Genomic DNA, 21,322 nt, shown 5'->3' with positions numbered 1-21,322 from the left:
GTTCATTATTGTACTTATATTATTGAGGGTGGTCAACTTACATCGTAAGTTAAATTTCTAAAATAATTATTCTCGTTAGGAAGGTGTACATTTTGTAAGCATGGAATTGACATCATGAATATGACTGTACATGATTGATATGTGCTAATTATTCATAAATAATATGTCAAGGTACCCATGCCTGTTGTCACCGTGGAGCCAGCCAACATCAATTTGATCCCTTATGAGGAAGGGAAGAGAGATGTGATCAATTTCAACATCACCAATCACGGCCTGATTAGGGCAGACAATGCCAGGTTTACTCTGCCAAGTCATCCAACATTGATCTTTACACAGGTGAATATGTTGCTTTTACCTTTAACTTCATGGGTACAATGTGTGAACACCATTTCTGGTATCCACCAACCTCATATTGATGGAATATGGCTAAAAGTACTGCTGAAACTATATTCAGTGACATAATTTCTCTCAAATACAAGATGAAAGGGTAAGAGAGTTGCATCCCTTATCCATGCCAGGATGTTTTGAACACTAAAAAACACCCAGTTTACCATATTTGATCTAAAACATTCGTGGATCAAATTTTGAAGTAGACTGAACGGGAATTTTATTGGTGATCGTGTATAATAATCGTAAACACACGACAGCGCTGTGATTAACCCATTTTGAGATATATTTTAAGTTACATTATTATGGAATGCAAATGACCAAATCACAAGACTTACTTATATCGGTGCTGTAAATAGACACTCTAAGTCACATATCATTTCACGTGGCTTTAAAAACAAAGTCACTTCCAGACTGGCAAACTGGATAAACATATAATTTCAATATGATTTTAAAATGTGCGGATTTGGGCAATGAATAATGAGCCTTTAAAAAAGTATCCAGTCTTTATATAAAAGCTGTGCGTAAATCATGTGATAATATTGTCTGCATCTTCTTCATAGACTATAGATCCTATAGGAGGTGTAGAAGCAAATACAAGCGTCATTGTTCCAGTCTTGGTTAAACTGAAGCCTCGAGTGAAGAGGAACCTAGGCACATCAGCATGTGGTTTGAAAATGCTTTACGATTACTATTGTGGTGGTACAAAAACTGGTGGCCAGGACATCACATTGACACGGGTGTATCCAGGAAGACCTCCATTGCCCTGTGGTGGAGGAGGAAGAGGAGGTGGTGGAGGTGGTGGAGGTGGTTATGTTGGAATATCAGGTAACACTGTTCATATATAGTTATATCCATGTAACAAAATGTAAAAACAAGTAAATACATCCCCTAAATGTTCCTATGATATGTTTTAAGGAAATGGAGTGTTTGGTTTTAGGTACTGGTGGTGGTGGGTCATCTCCATCTAGTTCAGTTGTTGTCTACAATCCCGTGACTCCAATCACCTGCAACTGTGCTGGGACGCTCATCAAGACGTGTGCTTTGGGTTTTCATCCAATTGCTGGATGTGCTGTAGCAGTGACTGGTTTCTCTGGTGCCAGTGGCTTCTGGGGATTTGCAAAAGCAATCTTTGACTTTGCTACTGCATGTGTCCTCCCAGTTGTTTGTCCTCAATGTGCTCTGGGTCTAACTTTGTGGCAAGCTGTTGTGTAAGTTATACATATATAAGTGTGTTGTAAGTAAGGTCATTGTTTATTCAAGGTTATTAAAAACACGCTATGAGTTAGCAAAACTCATTGTCTCAGACCTGCATCACATAAAGATTTTGTTAATATTTAAACATGAGCAGGTCTCGACCCTAGCTGTTTTGTATGGGAGGTCATGGTTCTCGTGATGGTATAAACGTGACCCGAATTAGTGAAACATTTTCACGTTTGAAAATCAGTGCAATTAATGGCTGTCATTCCTTGTCCTTTCATGGCATAAGTATGCTGGTTAACCATCACATGCAAGTATGCTGGTTAACTATCACATGCAAGTATGCTGGTTAACTATCACATGCACGTATGCTGATTAGCTATCACATGCAAGTATGCTGGTTAACTATCACATGCAAGTATGCTGGTTAACTATCACATGCACGTATGCTGGTTAACTATCACATGCACGTATGCTGCTTAACTATCACATGCAAGTAGGCTGGTTGACTATCACATGCAAGTAGGCTGGTTAACTATCACATGCAAGTAGGCTGGTTAACTATCACATGCACGTTCGAAGATTAGAATCTCACCTTGACAATGATCATGCTCCTTTGGAATATCGGCACCATACTCGTGTTCTTGGGTTTCACAAAATGGATTGAACTTTAACCTGCGTCACTTTAATTTGGGCTTTCCTACAGTGTAGAGATATTCTGAATTAATGTTCAAAGTTACGACTAAGCTCTAATCATTCACTCTCTGCAGGTGCATATACGAAATGAACAGAGACTGTAAATCAAAGCGACGTCGACGTTCCACGAATGGGGAGATCATCCAAGGAGTCGTAAACAGTAATACTGCCCTCAGGAACTACATGATCATGTTGGAGGAACTCTTTGGAGGACAAGAAATGTAAGGCACAATGTTTCCTTTTGGGTACTTTTAGTATTTATCATCCAAAATTGGCTTCCACATGATATATCGCTGCAATAAAATTGCATCACAATGCTTTGCAGGCCAGCAAACCGTCATCAATAAACCATGACGTCAGAATCAAATGACCTCACTAATTTGTCTTCCACTGAAGGAGGATTGTTGTAGTTTGTACACTCAAGACACTGGTAATTGCTGTTTACAAATTAACAAGTTAATTTCACCTTTGTGTCTTTTGATATCAAACATATCAGAAAAGAACAGAACTTTATTTCTTTCAAGATCATGTACATAGTGGGTTGAGGTTAGCAGAGGAGCATATTTGATACTGGATATGACTATTTCACATGTGTTAAAATTATTCAACTGAATTGAGCAACTGTCTTTATACACTTATTTTATGGGATTGTAATAAGGAGATCATGCATCCACCACCTATGTCATTACGAATACATAATGTATGGAAACGTTCATCGATATGTATTTGAATGACATATATGAATAAACTGGTCATGGAGATAGGTGGAAATGTGATATTTAAGCCATTTTAAAGATGACAAGGTTGCAGGTTGGATTCCCAGATATCAGTGTTGCCAGTTTGATAACAAGTTGGTGTTGAGATACGTTTTCCCCGAAGTGTTGTTACCTAACATTGCTGTATAAAGGCTTTCAATCGGTTTCTCCGTACAACATATACACGATGTAAAGGGGGGTACTTTTCATAGTTCATAGAGATCTTTATTTTAAAGGCAGTATGGCCAATTTCAATCATTGACTTATATTCGAAACTTCATACTTCTGATGTAGTAAGATTGGTGCAGACTAAATCCGGCTTTTCTGCTATCCTAGTGCATAGCTTTCATACCTATTTCACACTATGCCTTTGTGGTGTACATAAAGTTACATATTTTACTAGAGGTAATTTATACATTGTGAAATTTTCATGGGCTACACTGTTTAGCATAGCTACTTACTTATAATCTTTTTTCCTACCACCAGAGATAAGAACTTATTGATATGTGTCTTTAATTCCGTTTGTTGCAGCAATTTGCGAAAGCATCAGTTTGATTCGTCTGCATACAGCAGTAGCATGAGTTTCAGAAACATATTTATAAACTGGTTTTATCTTCCATGTTGAATACAATATTATCAAAAGTTATCAACACCATTTACGAACAAAGAGAACAGTAAGGTTGACAAATTCTCTCCTTGTTGAGCATATCATGAATTGTTATAAAACATTTACAATCAGTTAAGAAGAATCTTTCTCCAGATACCCACCCTCCACACGGTATGAAATGCGTTTCATTAGTTTCTGTTTACGTGTTTTAACAGAGAGTTAAATGTAAAAATGTGATCTGGTGTTGAGCCTTTTCTTAATACAGCTTGTCTTTCAGTAAATCTTTCAGTGCTCTCTAAGAATAAAGTCAGTCCAGAGCTGTGATTCAGTCTAGATGTGAAGAATTTACTTAGACACACAGAGCAAAATAAAGGAGCTGCAGTTTTCAGGAGTGGGCACTGATCCCTATTTTTAAAACTGATTGCAACTGATTATTGTTCGAGAATGTTTCCATTTTCTGAAACTTTGTTACCTAAAATAACGTACCTTTGACCTTTATGATCCCAAAGGTAATTTCGTCTGTTTTAAATAAAGATGGCTTTACCCATTAAAGACCTCGTTAACTATATTTACAACATTAATGTTATTGGTCATACTGAATTTCGGACATAATGATTCAATGTGTGTAATATCAATGATATCTGAATGGTTCGTGTCCAAATGTCAATCCCACTTTCTTATGCTTCCATCTTGGTCATTATCCTGACAATCATTAGTTGTTATTTTGACTGTTTATAGGCAGACTCAATTGTATTATTATACCACCATGTACATCTGAATAAAAGGGCTAAAGCTAAAAAATCTCGAGTTCACAAAAGGAGATGATTTTTTTCTAGAGAAGCAAACACGTAGTCTTCAGGACTATTTCTTTAAAGGTAGCATAACCTTCCAGTTATCTTGCCCTGTCCTGTCATTTACAATTTACATGTTATTCTTGCGCATTGTTCGTTTGCATATCCCGGGAGTATCTCGTTATAGGTATCCCTGAATTAGTTAGCTAATTATGCTCACCAGTATACAGTATCGCAGTGAATACATCGGGTACATTGGTGGGAGATCGGGCAATTCTTTTTACATGTACATAATCACTACCGCTGGTGTTCAGTGTTCCAATAGTTTCATGTCACAAATACAGAATACTGAACGAGCTCCTGTGCAATACCAGTTTGTTTTTAAACGACTGATTAGTTCTGCCATCTGAGGAGCGAATGGGAGTCAGATACCAGAACTATTCACGAGTTTCATAGAGTTGGTATTACATGGAGTTAGTTTATTATTCTATACTCACACGCAAAAGAAACAGTTTAAGTGCTTTTAAGCAAATAGATAACAAACACGGAACCATATATTGATACGAGGTTTAGCATGTAGTGAAGCCTGATGGTGTTATCAATATTTTTGGTTGCATTTTGGAAGCCCCGAGTAAAAACGCAACATAAAAAACGAATCGCCAAAACGCACCATTTCAATGAATATGTTGGTATCATGCACCCATTTCTCGCGAAATCGAAAATGCACGAACTGTCACGAACTGTAGTGGGTATAAAACTGTGGCCGATTCTTGGACCTACCACTCCTTGGTCAACAATGCCACGCCTAACTCAAATTCAGAGAAACCAGGCTATCGGATGTTTGGAAGCTGGAGAGTCTGTTCAAGATATGGCTCCGTCATTTCAACGTTAACATAACCACAATTTACCGTCTCCTGCATCGATACAATGCTACACAGACCACAGATGACCTTCCTTGGAGCGGTCGTCCTAGGGTCACCACACCTCGACAAGATCGACAGATTACCCGTTAACACCAGCGACATGCGTTTCTAACTGCAAGTGAAAGTGCTCGACAGACCAAAGGAACACATAATCGACACATTAGCCGGGACACTGTGATCCGACGTCTCCGTTCCAGCAACCTCAGATGTCGCCGACCAGCACGTCGTCCTGTTCACAACCACGGCATCGATAAGCATGACTTCAGTGGGCACAGGGTCATCACAATTGGCGTCATCGTGATTGGGGGCATGACATCTTCTCTGATGAAAGTCGAGTTGTATCTCCCATCCAGACGGAAGAGTCAGAATTTGGCGTCGAGGTGATCGTTTCACTGACAGAAACTTTGTGGAAAGGGATCCATTGGGTGGACCTAGCGTCATGATATGGGCAGGGATTGGACCCACGTGCTTTCTGAATGTTAGTCAAGGTCGGTGACACGGCGTCACTGCTCAGTGGTATATCGACCAATTGATCAGACCCCACGTTGTTCCATTTTTTGCACAACATCAACAACACATTTTCCAGCAGGACAACGCTGGTCCCCATGTTGCCAGAGCTACCATGGCCTTTCTGCAACAACACAACATCCGTGTTCTACCGTGGCCAACCCTCAGCCCTGATCTGAACCCCATCGAACACTTGTGGGATTAGGTTCAAAGGCGTCTGCACAATGTGCGCCCAGTCCCTACAACTGCCGATGAACTACGCACAGCTGCTCTGGATCCATTCTGATCGTCTTATCCACTCATTGTACAGGAGATGTGTGGCAGTGATTAATGCTGATGGTGTTCACACCAGGTATTGACTGACATTTTGGGTATTGACCCGAAACTGTGTAAGCCCTTAACATTTGAAAACAACAATTATGTCATCTGCCTTTCAATCCATTAAGCCTTCTTCAGTCAATTTTTTGTCAATCTTGCCCTATAAATATTTCTTGTCCTACTGTTGAAAATAAATAACATGAATACTGCATACTTGTTTTCGTAGCCTTCAGGTGATCGTAACTCCCATACTTTAGGATAGACTTACGACTATCGTTACGCTACAATCGCTGTGGGGAACGGGGTCCTGCACCACAAAGTTTACAAACACGTCACAAAACCCTATGACACAATATGTGAAGTTTTGTTGCAAGATACACCAGCGAAACAACGCCAAGTATCGTCAACCTTGCAACAGGGTTGCTGGGGTCATGGAGTGTACATACGCTCCTCTCAATGTCAAGAGATGTTTGGAGTGTTCAATATTTGTTTTTGAACCTAATTCTCGCTGTACATCAGCAAGCACTTTGGAATTAAACACTGTAAACACCGGCGTATTCATATTAAACAGTGGTATCTTCAACGGGCGAGTAATAATGAGGGTTTCTGTTTTAAGGTTTGGTGTGTATGACAACAGTTGGACGTCTTCCTTCAACCTGGCCCTGGCTGATGACAGTGCAGGAGGAAGTTTCCTCTCCTCCAGTGAGATCGCGTCCATTGTTTCTCCGATGAACTCAACACAGAGTGAGACTGTTGAGAAGTTCCTGCTTAGGTGGAACAAAACAATGACAGCTTGGGAAGGTGGAACACTTGCTTCACTTGGTCCTAAAGACGATGTCATTGCCTACAATGTCATCATGTCCAGATTTGAGCAGTTTAAGACTGACTCAGACAATGCCAAACAAGTAAGTCGGAAAGTTAACATAAGCAATCTCAGTTGAGATTATTTCAGCTGGAGGTAAGAAAGGACATGTGTAGTAGCTCTTACGTATTAATTTATGTACGTTTTTGTCATTTTCAATGCGGGTTGGGAAGGTGGAATGACATGTCATCACATTGTTCCAATCATGAGTTCAAAATGAAATAACGTCATCCACACTTCATTTCATCTCGAATGTATAACATTACTCGAAACTCGAAACTACTGGAGTCGAGGGGTCGGATTGGTGAGGGCTTATATCACTCATTCAAGAGGGACATATAATCCATAATTCTTCCATGACTTTGGAAAGTACTTTTGATCGGTCAGAGGTTTAAAATCATAATAATCACCTATTAAACAAGAGTCATCAGAAGATGGTAGCATTGAGATAAACATAAGTTTCGGGTCTTCAGCATCCCATGCTTGTCGTACGAGGCGACTAACGGGATCGGGTGGTATTCTCTGCATATTTGTCAAACTGACAGTTGTCTCAGAATAAATAAACTGATTTAAGATAGCTATTTAAGCAACTAATATAATCATTATGAATCTTCTTTTTCACATATATATTTGCGTCATGTTTTATCACTGTAGAGAGGATTTGACTCCATATTTGACGATTTTGGAAATGCAGTCAATGCCTATCAAGAAAGCGAAAAGAAGGTAAATAAATGTCTTAGATTTTGTATTCTTGTGCATTGTGTATTGAACTTCAACCAAACGTTTCAAAAGATGACATGATATTTTCCAAGACCATTACATTGAATTTAGTATTTACATTAATATGATCATAACCTTTTTAGGTATAGTCAGGTCATTGATATAAAAGGTCCCCCTATGTCAGCCAAAACATTGAGAAGTATAATGCTTGCTTTTTTAGAAACAATCCTATCACCCTGAAAACCCTTTTGCCGCTAGTAAGGTACTTACTGGTACAAGTTCCTAAGTACGCATGTGAACATCTTGGAATAGTACTGGAATAAGAGATTTCTAACGTGTTTCAGCCCTTTGTTGCTTTTTCCATTCCCTATTTACATGCAGATCATTCAGTGCAGACCGCGTTTGGTTCTAATGTTCAACTGAAAATCCATGTATTCTCTTTTCAGAGTAGCAGTGATGATGGAGTGTGTGCAAAGGTTCGAGTACGTATTGTGCAAGATCTGGTTCTCACACGAGATGCATTCACTGCTCGATTAGAGATAGAGAATGGTGAACAATCAGCCCTGGATAGCATTCGGGTCACCGTAAACATCAGGGCCACGTATGGCGATGAAACATCTACAAATGACAAATTTTCAGTTGGTAAGTATTTCAGTCGGACGTACTAAAACTCCTATCTAAATCATATAGAATGAAACGTAATGCGTTTAATGTTGTCTTCAAGTCGTGTATGATTCAGTTTTAAGCAATTTGCAGGAATTATGAACTCTCTGTAGGATATTCCTCTGTATGATTCTTTCCTCAGGAACCCCAACTCTGGTGGGCCTTACTGGAGTTGATGGAACTGGCAGGCTAGAGACAGATGTGTCAGGTACAGCAGAGTGGCTTATCATACCCTACTCCACGGCGGCAGTCAAGGAGGACACTCTGTATGATATCGGTGGGACTCTCTCTTACACGGTCGATGGTTCGAACTTCTCCATCCCTCTCCTACCAGACACAATTACAGTAAAACCAAATCCCAGCCTCACTGTCAACTACTTCCAGGAGAAATATGTCCAGGGGGATGACCCAATGACTTCAGAGGTGGTAGAGCCAGTTGTTCCCTTCACACTTGCAGTCATGGTCTCCAATGGGGCATATGGTGTAGCCCGCCAGCTGAAGATCACCTCTGCCCAGCCAGAGATCATTGAAAATGAGAAGGGATTGTTGGTCGCTTTCAAGATAATAGGAGCACAGTTGGATACACATCCTGTCAGTCCTTCTCTGTCTATAGACTTTGGGGATATTGAGTCCTTTGAGACCAAGACTGCTCGCTGGCTTCTAACATCTACCCTCAGGGGGAAATTTTACAACTACACAGCTACCTTTGAGAACATTAACCCCCTTGGTGATCCTCAGTTATCCATTATGGAAGACCTTGGATATCACGAGTTGGTCCATATGGTAAGACTCGAGTCTCCTAATGACACCAGAGACGACTTTCTAGTTAATGATATCATCGATGAGGACGAAATGCCTGATGCCGTTTTTGATAGTTCAAATGGATTTTATTCAATTCCAGTAAGCTCTTCAAATGTCATGACCTTCACTTTAGGTAGAACCGAGACAGTGGGGACTAGGTCATATGCTTACGTTGACCTGACTGTTATGATGTCAAGGAGATCCTTCTCAAACTATACCTACACTCGCCTGGTGAACAATCTGACAAGAGATAGCGCGACTGAAACACTTCTGCAAGTCACCAGAGATGATGGGAAGAAGATTTTGGTTGGACCTAATGCCTGGCAGACATCCTACTACCATGATAAGTTTTACTTGCACATATTTGACTATCACAAGAACATTACTGAATCAACAAATATCTCTTACTCACTGGTATTTGGACCTAAAAATATGTACAAGCCGACATTTACGAAGAGTATTTACGAGATATTCATTGCATTTGATCAACTGCCAGGTCCTATTTTTGAACTTCAAGCTACGGATAAGGACCCGAATACGCAACTACACTACAGTCTTGATGGGTCTCCTGTTTTCACAATACATGAACTGACTGGAGAAGTCAGAAGCCTTGAACCACTCACAAATACACTGTATGAACTGACTGTGACAGTAACAGATGATGGCATCCCTTCCTTGAGTAGTTCAGCCAAGGTTGTAGTGAAGGTTGGTAACTACAACTCGTCGTCCTTAACATCAAGTACAGTTTCAACGCCTACTGACAAATCTTCAGTCACAGGAGTTTCAACCCAAAGATCCACCTCCCAGGTTTCAGGAGAAACATCAGCTGTACCCGTTAGCGTTTCTTCCACCACCGTCACCGCTACGTCCACAAGAAAAGGTTCTGTTATAAACAGCACAAGTGCTGTAGACGCAACCTCTGTAACTACGGCCTCATCATCCACGTACAATGATACTTCAACAGGTACTGACCTAAACGGCACGATTGTTTCAAGCTCAACTTCTGTGTTTGCTTCACCTGGTACTACAGTGTCAACATCTAGGTCGACAAACAACCTGTCCCACGTTTGGATGTTGGTGGTACCGGGAATACTGATATATATGTTACCATAACATACATGTCACTGTGAATATTTGATTTGTCCCATGTGTATATTCTGGCAAAGGTTCGAGTGAGTTAAATGAGCATTCGTTTTAAATCTTCTGACATCTTCTCTGAAAGCACAATATTTGATAATACTGACCTGTTGAATGAATGATTGCTGCATTCTCTTGAATTGTGATAATAGATAATATATTTATGTAAGTAACAATTTTCTGAGAAAGTAGTTGCCATATATTTTTAGACACATAGTCGTTTCACTTACATTGTGTTCTTTTCGTATTTTGTTGTATAATATTCTCTTTTTTTATCTTCATACATAACTATCGTTGAACGACAGCGATACAAGGAGTATCCCTATGACAGCAGTACGATATCCGTTCAAGATCGCAAAACAAAGTCTGAATAACATTTGATTGCCAGTTTGTATTAAGTATACGTGCTACGTATTGTCTCGTGTACTGTTTATTAACCGGTAATGAACACGTTGACACCAGCTTCAGACATAAATAGTGCGTATATAAGTTTCTATTTGTCAAGATTATGTAATGAAATGATTGTCAGTTTGTTTTCTACAAAACTATATCACCGTGGAGATCCAAGATGTAACATAATGTACACATTGCAATTGTAGTATTATCTTTTTTTATATGAGTACAAATGTAATCATACATAGAAAACATTTCAACCTATTAATATTAAATATATTCATTCACCTATAAAATGATGTTTTATATAATATTATGAATAAAGTTTTTTTTAGAATACTCCGTGATACTGTCTCTGTGAATGTATTGTTGTTCTAATATTCCATCGGCAATGTTCCAGCTAAGTCTGGTGATTCTTCATAAGCCTGGACGTGACAATCAAGGTTGATAATTTGAGTAACTATCTACGGGACAAGGTGACACAGACTCATCCAACTCGAATGGCTCGACAGAATATTCACCTTTTATGAGTTCTATACCGGATTCCATATAAAAGTTTTTGAACGCACGTGAACGCACCTGTGCTCCATACATCTGTTATGAGCAACGACCCACCCCATCAACAGAATCACCGACCCTGACCTGCCTTGCACTACAAGTTCAGGTAGCGTGGGGAGCAATTGCAGAACGCTAAATACCCCCGGGAGTAAGTGTGATCTGAGTTCATGTTAATGTAGCCACAGCATGCGTCTTATGAATTTGTATTCAATTCAAACTGAACATACACATTTACGTTGCATTTATCACTTAGAGGACAAAAACTGTACCCTGTTTGCTTATATTACGACACCATCACAAAATCCGTCAATACGCCTGTCTTCTATTTGAAGTATGTTGTGTATAAAGACAGCTGAATGTATGAAAGAATATAGGAGCATTATGCTACCCGAGCGTGGTTTGTTTGTTGAAGTTGGGTTTGCAATGGCTGTCCTGTTTCAATGTATATTTACACGCAAGTCGAATTCGTGTTTAAGGGTGTATTTATAGATGCTACTATACTTGGACCTTGATGTAGCGTCATATTTCATCATGTATGTACATGTATAGATGCATACATCTCTTGAAGTACAGGTTTTAAGGAAAAAACGATGATGGATAGTTGTTTGTTGTACAATATAACAGCACAGCACAGAGTGGTTTATACTCCATGCAGTGTTTTATTGTACGATAAATACAGACCACGAGTCGTTTATTTCTTATATGGGATATTAACATCATGTACAGCCTCTTTAGAGTGCAAGTCTCATAGGTAAATACAATTTTACAGATTAGGATACAACTTTACAGATTAGGATACAACTTTACAGATTAGGATACAACTTCACAGATTAGGATACGACTTTACAGATTAGGATACAACTTTGCAGATTGGGATACAACTCTGCACATTAGGATACAACTTTGCAGATTGGGATACAACTCTGCACATTAGGATACAACTTTGCAGATTAGGATACAACTTTGCAGATTAGGATACGACTTTACAGATTAGGATACAACTTTGCAGATTGGGATACAACTTATAATAGATCGTAAATGAGGTTCATTTGCACGTTTGTCCTGTCTATCAATTTCAAAGGCTGGAACGACAATTCAGAGGAGGATGAGCCTTTACGTACAGGGGCTTCACATATTTGTCTTGGAGGATATCACCTTAATATTAACACGCTTGATCGCACAAACTACCTGCAAAAGTACACGCTTGATCGCACAACAAGTCCGCCTTTCCGTTCTCAATCCAGCTGGCACTCCTCCGTTCACGGCCATGATCGCCTGCACACGTTCTCGGCAAAGCCAGCATATTCTTCACACTTTTTACCCCTTAGAATTTTTTCTTTCCATAATTAGCAATGAACATTTGTACACTTTACTTTCCTTCGTATGAGTGGGATAAAAGGATTACAATATACTTTTTTTCAACAACAAAATGTGACAAAGGTCATTTGTAACACTAATTGAGGTTAATATTCGACGAGGAAACATGTGAGAGAAGGCTTTTCCGCAGAGATCTACAAGCTCAGATATGGACACTGTTCCCGCTGGGCTTGTTTCGCAATTTAGATCTCAAAGTTGCTAAAACTTGTAAAATGCCTCAGCTACTGATTTTCAGTATCTTAGACTATTGTCTTGACAATAAAAACAGTTATGTCAGTAGTTCCTCCAGATTCGTGATGGTTAATTCTGACTATCGCCGATTGCCAAGGACGAAGCCATGTTTGTTTTGTTTTCACTGAAAGCAGTACCTACCTGACTTTTCATATTTGCATCTTTATATGGCCCAAACTAATACCGATTTTGCCCGTTGCCTTTATCTTGCCGAGGCACCTGGTGCAAACAGTTTTGCGTACATTAGGCACAAGTTGAGAACTAAACGAAATGAAAAAGAGAATATACATGTACTTTATTTATCATATAATGGGTATGTTTATCGACAGAATACCGGGTGTCATATGCTGATAGAGATGCAAATATCAAAGGTCAAGTAGGGACTACTTTCAGTGCCCTTGACCTTCGGCGATCAAGTCAGAATTAACCATCGGAAAACTACTGGGATAATTGCTATCATTATCAAAAGAATAGTCTAATAAACTAAAATCAGTCTCTAGCTGTGACGGAGATAAAGCATTTCACAAGTTTGGGCAACTTTGCGAAACAATTTTGCGAGGGCACTAGCCAAACGGGATCAGTTTCGCCAACTGAAACCACTCAATACAATGTTAATGCATACTACAGGATATCCCCAAACACACAAGCGCGATAACCTCTATCCATGTTGCAGTTAAGATATGTCTTAACAGTTACAGTATGCATACAGCAATAGGTACTAGAGTTTGAAGCTTACAATAATCTTAATCCTTCTTGTTCTAGGGATAATTTAGGTCTGGTGATCTTTATATGAGAGAAGACCCCGGTATCTTAAACGGCATTAGTCCGTCCGCTAGTACAGTCACACACGAGAGCACCCACACACACGAGAGTGCGCACTCTCTCACACACACACACACACACACACACACACACACACACACACACACACACACACACACACACACACACACACACACACACACACACACACACACACACACATTCAACTAGATTTATGCTCTGACATAATGAATAAATCATGGACGACTGACGCAGCTGGTTTTGGAACTTTCTTAGAGTGAGTGAGTGATTGGGTTTAACGCCGCTTTTAACAGTATTCAAGTTATATCTCGGTATCCTTTCCGGTTAAATCGTCCGTGAAAACACATTTCCGAAAGATGGCTACATCGAGACGAGAGGGTCTAACATTGATGTTGATGAGGGTAGCGATATGGTGTGTCGACCCTGGGATATTGTTTCCCCAAAACAAACTCATCATTTTTCTGATCGAAAACTCCTTTACTGGGCATGCTTGGTGTTCTGAAACTAATGTATTACGGGTACAAAACCTCCCACGCGCCAACACTCCCAAAACCCGCCTACTCACCCACACTCAAACTACTTCCACCTTATGTCTGCCTGTGTATACACTCTTCTGCGTAATATCTGTTGAATCAACACATACAACATGTATGTACACAAACTGTGTTGCCGATGTGTCATGGCACGTGGAGAAAATCACACACACAGTCGTGTCTTCCTGGTTTGACTCACCTTTGATAAAGGAAGCCGTGACAAATTGAAACTTACTTGAAAAGTAGCCTGTTTACACGTGTGTTTGCTTAAATCAAAGTATATACAATGCAAAACATACACAGCATCACAAAGGGTCATTGACAGCGAGGATACCTCTTGGTTTTTAACTTAGTCACAAGAGTACACTGGTGTGTCTGCTGTATCCTGTATTTACCTTACTGTGAAATTGTCTTTTTTTAGGCCATGAAACAAATTTGATTTGAAGGCTGGACCATTTGATTTTGCCCGCGTTCATACATATTGCTTTTATATTGCTGATGGAGGTAACACCCTTCTATATACTATCTGCAAACATCATCTCAGGCTTTAAAGCATTTAAAAAAAGTTTAAGCAAATGCTGGCTGGCCCCAACTCCGCAAACTTCCTGGTGTAGGCCTGACTTGTATGCAATATATACTGAACCGCAAAAGAAACGTCACCATGGATAGATATACTGAGTCAAATAAAAAACTTCACATTTTTAAAAGTAATCCCATATATGATATACAACGGTAATTTTTAATCATAAATGTCCAAAGAAGGATTTTAATTAACAGTGGTAACCATAATTTGTTCCAAGCACCTACGGTATTCGGTAATAACTTCAACAGTTTAAATGATAAGTCCCAAGCACGAGAATCTGATGGCACACAAATTCAGTAGCGTGTATGGCCACCATGTGCGTTGACAACTGCCACACAACGCCTCCGCAAGGACCTTGTGATGCTTGTGAACACATGATTGGGAAGACAACGCCATTGTTGCTGCAAAATGGTGCCAAGATCTTGCAAATTCTGTGGTCGGTTCTGGAGAGTGCGCAGACTTCTGCCAAAAGCATCCCAGACGTGTTCGATGGGATTGAGGTCAGGAGACCTTGACGGCCAGTCCATGACGTTGACTCCCTCATTCTGAAGGAAATTCATTGTCAAAATTTCTGTGTGGGGTCTGGCATTGTCGTGTTGGAAGATCAACCCGTCTCCATGTGCTGCCATAAAAGGCAGAAGTTCTGGTGCCAGTACCTGGTCGCGGTAAGCAGCGCGTTGAGGATGACAAGAAGCCTGAACGTGCATTGCCACAGAAAGCACCCCACACCATGACACTTCCGCCTCGAAATCTGTCAACTTCCTGTACACAACACTGGGCGTAACGTTCATGACGGCGCCTCCACACCCTCGCCCTACCATCAGCAAATCGAAGATTAAATCGGGATTCATCACTGAAGACGACTTGATTCCAATTCCTCTGAGTCCATCGTAAGTGTCGCTGTGCCGCCAATTGACGTTGACGTCTGTGTAATTGAGTCAGAATCGGCCCCCAGTACGGCCGTCGTGCTTGAAGGTGAGCAGTTCTCAGACGGTTTCGAACAGTTTGCGCACTCAGTCAACCCCTAAACAGTTCATTTCTGGTTGATGTAGTCGTCAAAAATCGGTTACGGAGGTGACGTAAGACTATTTGACGATCCTCTGCATGTGACGTCACTCGTGGTCGACATGGCCGAGGTCGATCAGCGGTGGTACCCGTTTGCTGTAGACGCGTCCGTAAATCATAAACAGTCCGTCGACTACAACCCATCGTCCTTGCGACTTCCCGTCTGCAACATGCCGATGGCACGTTCACGTTGCACATTTGAAAGGCGTGTCATGACAAATGGCTGTAAAGACTTTTGTTTCCTTGTGTTTTTCTTTTTTTTTAATGACTGCTAACAAGTATGGCTGAAAACACGTGCGGTATTATGGCCACGCGACCAGTTGCACGTGAAAAAACTCTTTTGCCATTTGCCACTATAGTGCTGTGCACATGATTTTGATCGATTCACCTGCACAAAAACGGGTGTTATCTAAAGACAATATGTGGCCATTACTGTTTAAATACACAATAAGGGCCCACAATGATAACTGGTCAAAATGTTAAAATTTTATGATTGTGAAGTTTTTAATTTGGTTCAGTATGTATGAGAACCTTATTTGTCCAAACACTGTAAACATACTTTGAGACATATTAAAACGATGAATCTTGGCAAAACTGATCATCAAGGTTGAAATTAAAATGTCAAATGTTCTTAAAGTGAACACAACACTAGAAAACGGCATCACAAGTCAGTATCTCGTGTGTCCGCCGTGTGCATTGATGACTGCCGTGCCACATCGATACATGGAATGGATGGGGCGTTTGATGAAGACCATAGGCACTTGAGTCCACACTCTGAGGAACGTCTGACGCAGTTCAGCTGCAGTTGTCGGCTTTGATCGGACGTCATTCAGCCGTCTTTGAATCTCGTCCCACAGGTGCTCAATGGGATTTAAATCGGGACTGAGGGCAGGCTACTGCATGGTTCTGATTCCATTCTGCTGGAGGAAGTCTCTTGTTGCTCTCACAGTGTGGGCACGGGCGTTATCATGCTGAAACTCGTGGTTGCGGCGACGTGCCAAATGAAGCATGGCGTGTGGTCTCAAGATTTGATCAAATTACCGAGCTGCTGTGACACCATTGCCTCTCCCTGGACCGATGCACTGGAAGACCACAGGGCCGACCCTCTGTGCAAGACCAATTCCAACCCACACCATGATGCTCGGACCACCCCACGAGTCTCTCTCAACAACACAAGCATCCGAATAACGTTCCCCACGGCGTCGCCTGACTCTCTCTCTCTCTCTCTCTCTCTCTCTCTCTCTCTCTCTCTCTCTCTCTCTCTCTCTCTCTCTCTCTCTCTCTCTCTCTCTCTCTCTCTCTGCCATCTGCTGTTGAGATACACTGAAGACGGTCCCGGCGATGACGTGGTATCAGAATGGGTCCTTGGTGTGGCCTGTGACAGTGGAGGTGTCTGCTCGTCAATCGTCGACGCACCCTGTCCGCACTAATGTGTCGCCGGTGTGTCCCCATGGTCTGTCGAGCAGTTTCCGCAGCAGTAACAAAGCGATCTTGAAGATTCTGTCGCTCAATCTGACGATCCTGACGTGACCCTTGGTCTTCCAATACGTGGTCGGTCATCTGTAGTTTTGGTGGTCTGGTACCGTTGCTTGAGCCTGTATATGGTCCTAAAGTGAACTTGAAATGCATTGGCTACATGCCGGCGGTTTGTCCAGCTTGCAATCGTCCAAGGGCTTGGTGTCGCTGATTTCTTGTCAATCTTGGCATGCGGTAGCAAATTAATAACGAATGAATGTTGTCCGATCTGGGTGGATTTTGTATAGGAGAAGAAATGGGGGAACACATGTGCATTTCAATTTGCACGGAACTCACGTGCATAAGGTTACCATGGCCGTTGCCGTGATGCGTTTGGGCGATCGGTTTTATTGTCATCTGCTTTGTTTTTTATCATCAAATTTCATTTTTCCGGACAAGAATTACTCCAGCACTTCTAAACATGTTTTATTTCTTGTTCAGCTATCCTAAAACAATATAGCCACAAGTATCTACAATATGTTTAAAACAAAGCAATGCCCGACCTTTTATAATAACATACATACATGTAAATATCATTAAACTCACGTTTTTCTGTATAAATGCTTGTGTATTAATTTCATAAGCAACACAGAATGTTCCATCAGTTCCTTTAACATAGGCGGATTCAACTTTGGTGTAAAGGGTCGATTTCCTCATCAAAAGAATAATCGCCACAACTATCCGAACTGATTACATACAGAAGTATTACTATAGGAAACTGAGCAATATGGGCTTTTTTGGACTGATTTTGTCTCCTTTATGTTTTTCATCTTGTAGTCCGTGTGAGACTCTATCAACAATAGGTGACCAACATAAACCCACAATACCTGAAGCCAATGTGCAGCCAATGCTGCAGAACTGATTTTAGTTTCCACATAAACAAACCCAGAGATATATTTCAAAAGTAGATTTCCTGTAGGACTGTAGGACATTTGAGATATCCTATGATAAGGATGTGTAGGTTTCATTTAATAACGTAGACAGTTTTCAGTGTTTCGATCTTATATTTCAAGCACTTTTCTTTGTTTATAAAAACGGACATTTACGAAATACTTATCAAACGTTTATGAATCGTAAAGTTCTGCTACAATTAGCAAAATAAAACGCGGGAGTTTAACTTAAGCTACAGGTATATCGACAATCTGAAATCGTTCAATAATAGTAAATTTGCCAATTCTCTTCCAATGATTTGCCCACCTGAAATAGAAATATAATAGTCTAATTTCATATCTGGATTTATCCATAAAGATTTTGAGTGTCAAAACTATAAACAAAACTGTATGACAAGAAGGATGATTCAACTTTCCAATAACCCCCTTTCCTTTTATGTCGGGCAATATTCCAGCAGCTCCAGCCGTTGATATTAACATTTTACTACTTTTGAGGTAAACTCGAGCATGTTCTTTCTAAGTTACCGAAGAGCGTCCGCAGGCGCCCAGACATTTCAATATAAAACGCCCTTCAAAGGTTCCGACTATTTGATTACTGGAACACTGTTTCATGTGTATAGATAATATGATGTTTTTAATCACATTGTTTTACATGTAGGGGATTATCAAGAAATGTAAGACTTGTATCAAATATTACCTTTGCAAGAGTAGTAGTAACTGGAAGAGGGTCGGGCGGTCCAAGAAAAGGCCAAAATGCACCATAGACATCACTTAGATGTGGACTACTCACCTCGATGTATTGTGGCAGAATAGAAGACAAGCTAACGTAAAATACTTACGCTATATCTCAATACTATAGAGATTATTAGAATGAAATACCATATGCTTAAGATTAAATATCCGCAAGAAAAACATCCACTTATGTTACTGAGCTGAACCCCAGTAAATGCAATATCAGACTGAAGGTCAAAGAACACAAAACAGTTAAAATCAAAGATATATCGTATGAAACCATTTTTCCAGTCTGAGTCAGAGACTTTATTAGACCGCTTCACGTGGTGTAGGTGTAAGTGTGTAACCCTAGCTTCTCGGGTGCACAGCCTTCTGTTTTGTCGGCGCCGCGCCCTTTATGTTATCCATAAAATTGTGTCTATCTTGTCATCCGTCAACTTTTAAGTAATGTCTATCAAACAAGTATCGGACATCATTTAAATTTAAATTAAATTTCCTTCCAACTTACAGTTCCAGCTGGAGGGGGCAGCATCAAAGTCATGCTCGGAATTTACTGGACGCAATGTGACATTTGAGGAAATTAACTTTCATACGCAGTGTAAAACAGATTACTTAGACACGTGCCATTTCTAGGTGATTGTGGTCTCTAAACATCAGCACAATCTGAATAATACAAAATCTTTCTGACATGTGTTACCCACATTTCCAATTTCTGTAATACAAATTTAGCATGTAGAAAAGATAACATGTTCGTCACAAGTGGTTGTTGGTATATGTAATAACGTGACCAGTTTTTGATACATTGATTCACAGCGCATGTAAAGAGGGGAATCTACCACACTCACACAGTATGGCATTTCTTGATGTTTGCCTTTTCAAGTTCTTCCATTTCATGACAATAATCATAATATTGTATTTATTTAACTGCCTTGATATGTATCTCTAAATTCTAACATATTTGATATACTGATGTTAGAACTTTCATCTCCAGTCAGAATATTTACATGATTTACATTTTCCATTTTATTTCATATAACAACACTGTGAGAATAACAAAAATCAGGAATTCAAAGATAGATAAGAATATCATAACATACAAGTACCAATCTAATGCAAGATTACCCATGACTTGACCTGTAAAGTACTGTGAAAGGAATGTGCCAGTGGAATCCCCAAACATGCAAATCCCTAGCACTACTGGTGTGTGAGTGATATAGGCCCTGCACCTGGACAATACGCAGCTAAAAGAAGACCCGAAAAGAGACCTATTGCCGTTGATCCAACCCACAGCCAGACTCCACCAAGTGGCATGGGGTCTGAAACACCACTAACTGCTGCAAGTAACACTCCAATGAGACAGGAGTAGATCAGCCCTGACTGCCTCATGTGCAGGCTGAGAATTGTTCCAAGGATCCTTCCAAGGGTGAAAAGCATCCAAAACGCCGATGTCATGGTAGCCATTGTCTGGACATTGATATGCAAATAACATTTCACACCATAAACAGACAGATAACTACTATAGGCAGACGGTAAGCCACCGAAAGGAATGCATAGAGAAATTAGACATGCATAGAATAAAATAGTGATCAGTGTAGATATTGGTTCTTGTCGTTCTTCTATGTTGACATTATTGCTGTCTGTTTCAATAATGAGTTCATATTGGAAAAAACCAAAACCAAATCAACTTGTCATGTTAAACACAATTACTGAACATTATAGACATAACAGATAGTAAAGTAGTTAAAACTGTTATCCATGTTCTTTTGGGCGATGTTATAGCATACAATGCCAACCGGTATCCACATTTATCTTTTTTATGCGACTTCGTTAGTTATTTCAAGACACTACATCAGTACCTAATGGAAATGAAGCATTTTAATGAATGAGATAACTGTGTCATGTGACACAGCAGCTTTTCTGTATATGTATTCAACAGTCTAAAATGACACCAAAGACAGACACTTCAATTAATGCAAGATACTGGGTTCAAGATCAACCAAATCTGAATCGGTTTACGCTACATCATTTGTTTCTAAATGCAAATAAAAAACATTTCCACGATCGTAACAAAGTTCATTGTTTAATTCCGATTATATCATGAGCGTGTGTTTATGATCACTATCAAATAGGGACAGTACCAGATTTTCGCCAAATGGTGAGCGTATCCGTCCCCACGAGTATCGCCCATCACAAACACATTATTGCTGGACGTGGAGGGAAAATTGACTATTCTACCATGAATTTGGAATTAACTCGATTCTGATTGGTCAATCA

At 40.2% G+C, this 21,322-nt stretch overlaps 1 protein-coding gene across 1 annotated transcript in view; it reads left to right on the top strand.

Moving 5' to 3' along the window:
- Positions 1 to 11,067, top strand: part of LOC139452561 (uncharacterized) — a 42,325-nt gene extending 31,258 nt beyond the window's left edge. Inside the window, exons 27-34 of the mRNA XM_071234083.1 lie at positions 172 to 336; positions 951 to 1,215; positions 1,328 to 1,598; positions 2,358 to 2,504; positions 6,801 to 7,089; positions 7,701 to 7,769; positions 8,213 to 8,408; positions 8,572 to 11,067. Of these exons, the coding sequence (XP_071090184.1) occupies positions 172 to 336; positions 951 to 1,215; positions 1,328 to 1,598; positions 2,358 to 2,504; positions 6,801 to 7,089; positions 7,701 to 7,769; positions 8,213 to 8,408; positions 8,572 to 10,343 (3,174 nt within the window). The 3' untranslated portion in view covers positions 10,344 to 11,067. The remainder of the gene's footprint in view (positions 1 to 171; positions 337 to 950; positions 1,216 to 1,327; positions 1,599 to 2,357; positions 2,505 to 6,800; positions 7,090 to 7,700; positions 7,770 to 8,212; positions 8,409 to 8,571) is intronic.
- The last annotated feature ends 10,255 nt before the right edge of the window (positions 11,068 to 21,322 follow it).

The sequence above is a fragment of the Haliotis cracherodii genome, unplaced genomic scaffold (genome assembly GCF_022045235.1).
Source record: "Haliotis cracherodii isolate W230 unplaced genomic scaffold, xgHalCrac1.p SCAF_9, whole genome shotgun sequence".
NCBI lineage: Eukaryota > Metazoa > Mollusca > Gastropoda > Lepetellida > Haliotidae > Haliotis > Haliotis cracherodii.
This window is presented reverse-complemented; position numbering and strand designations above follow the sequence as displayed.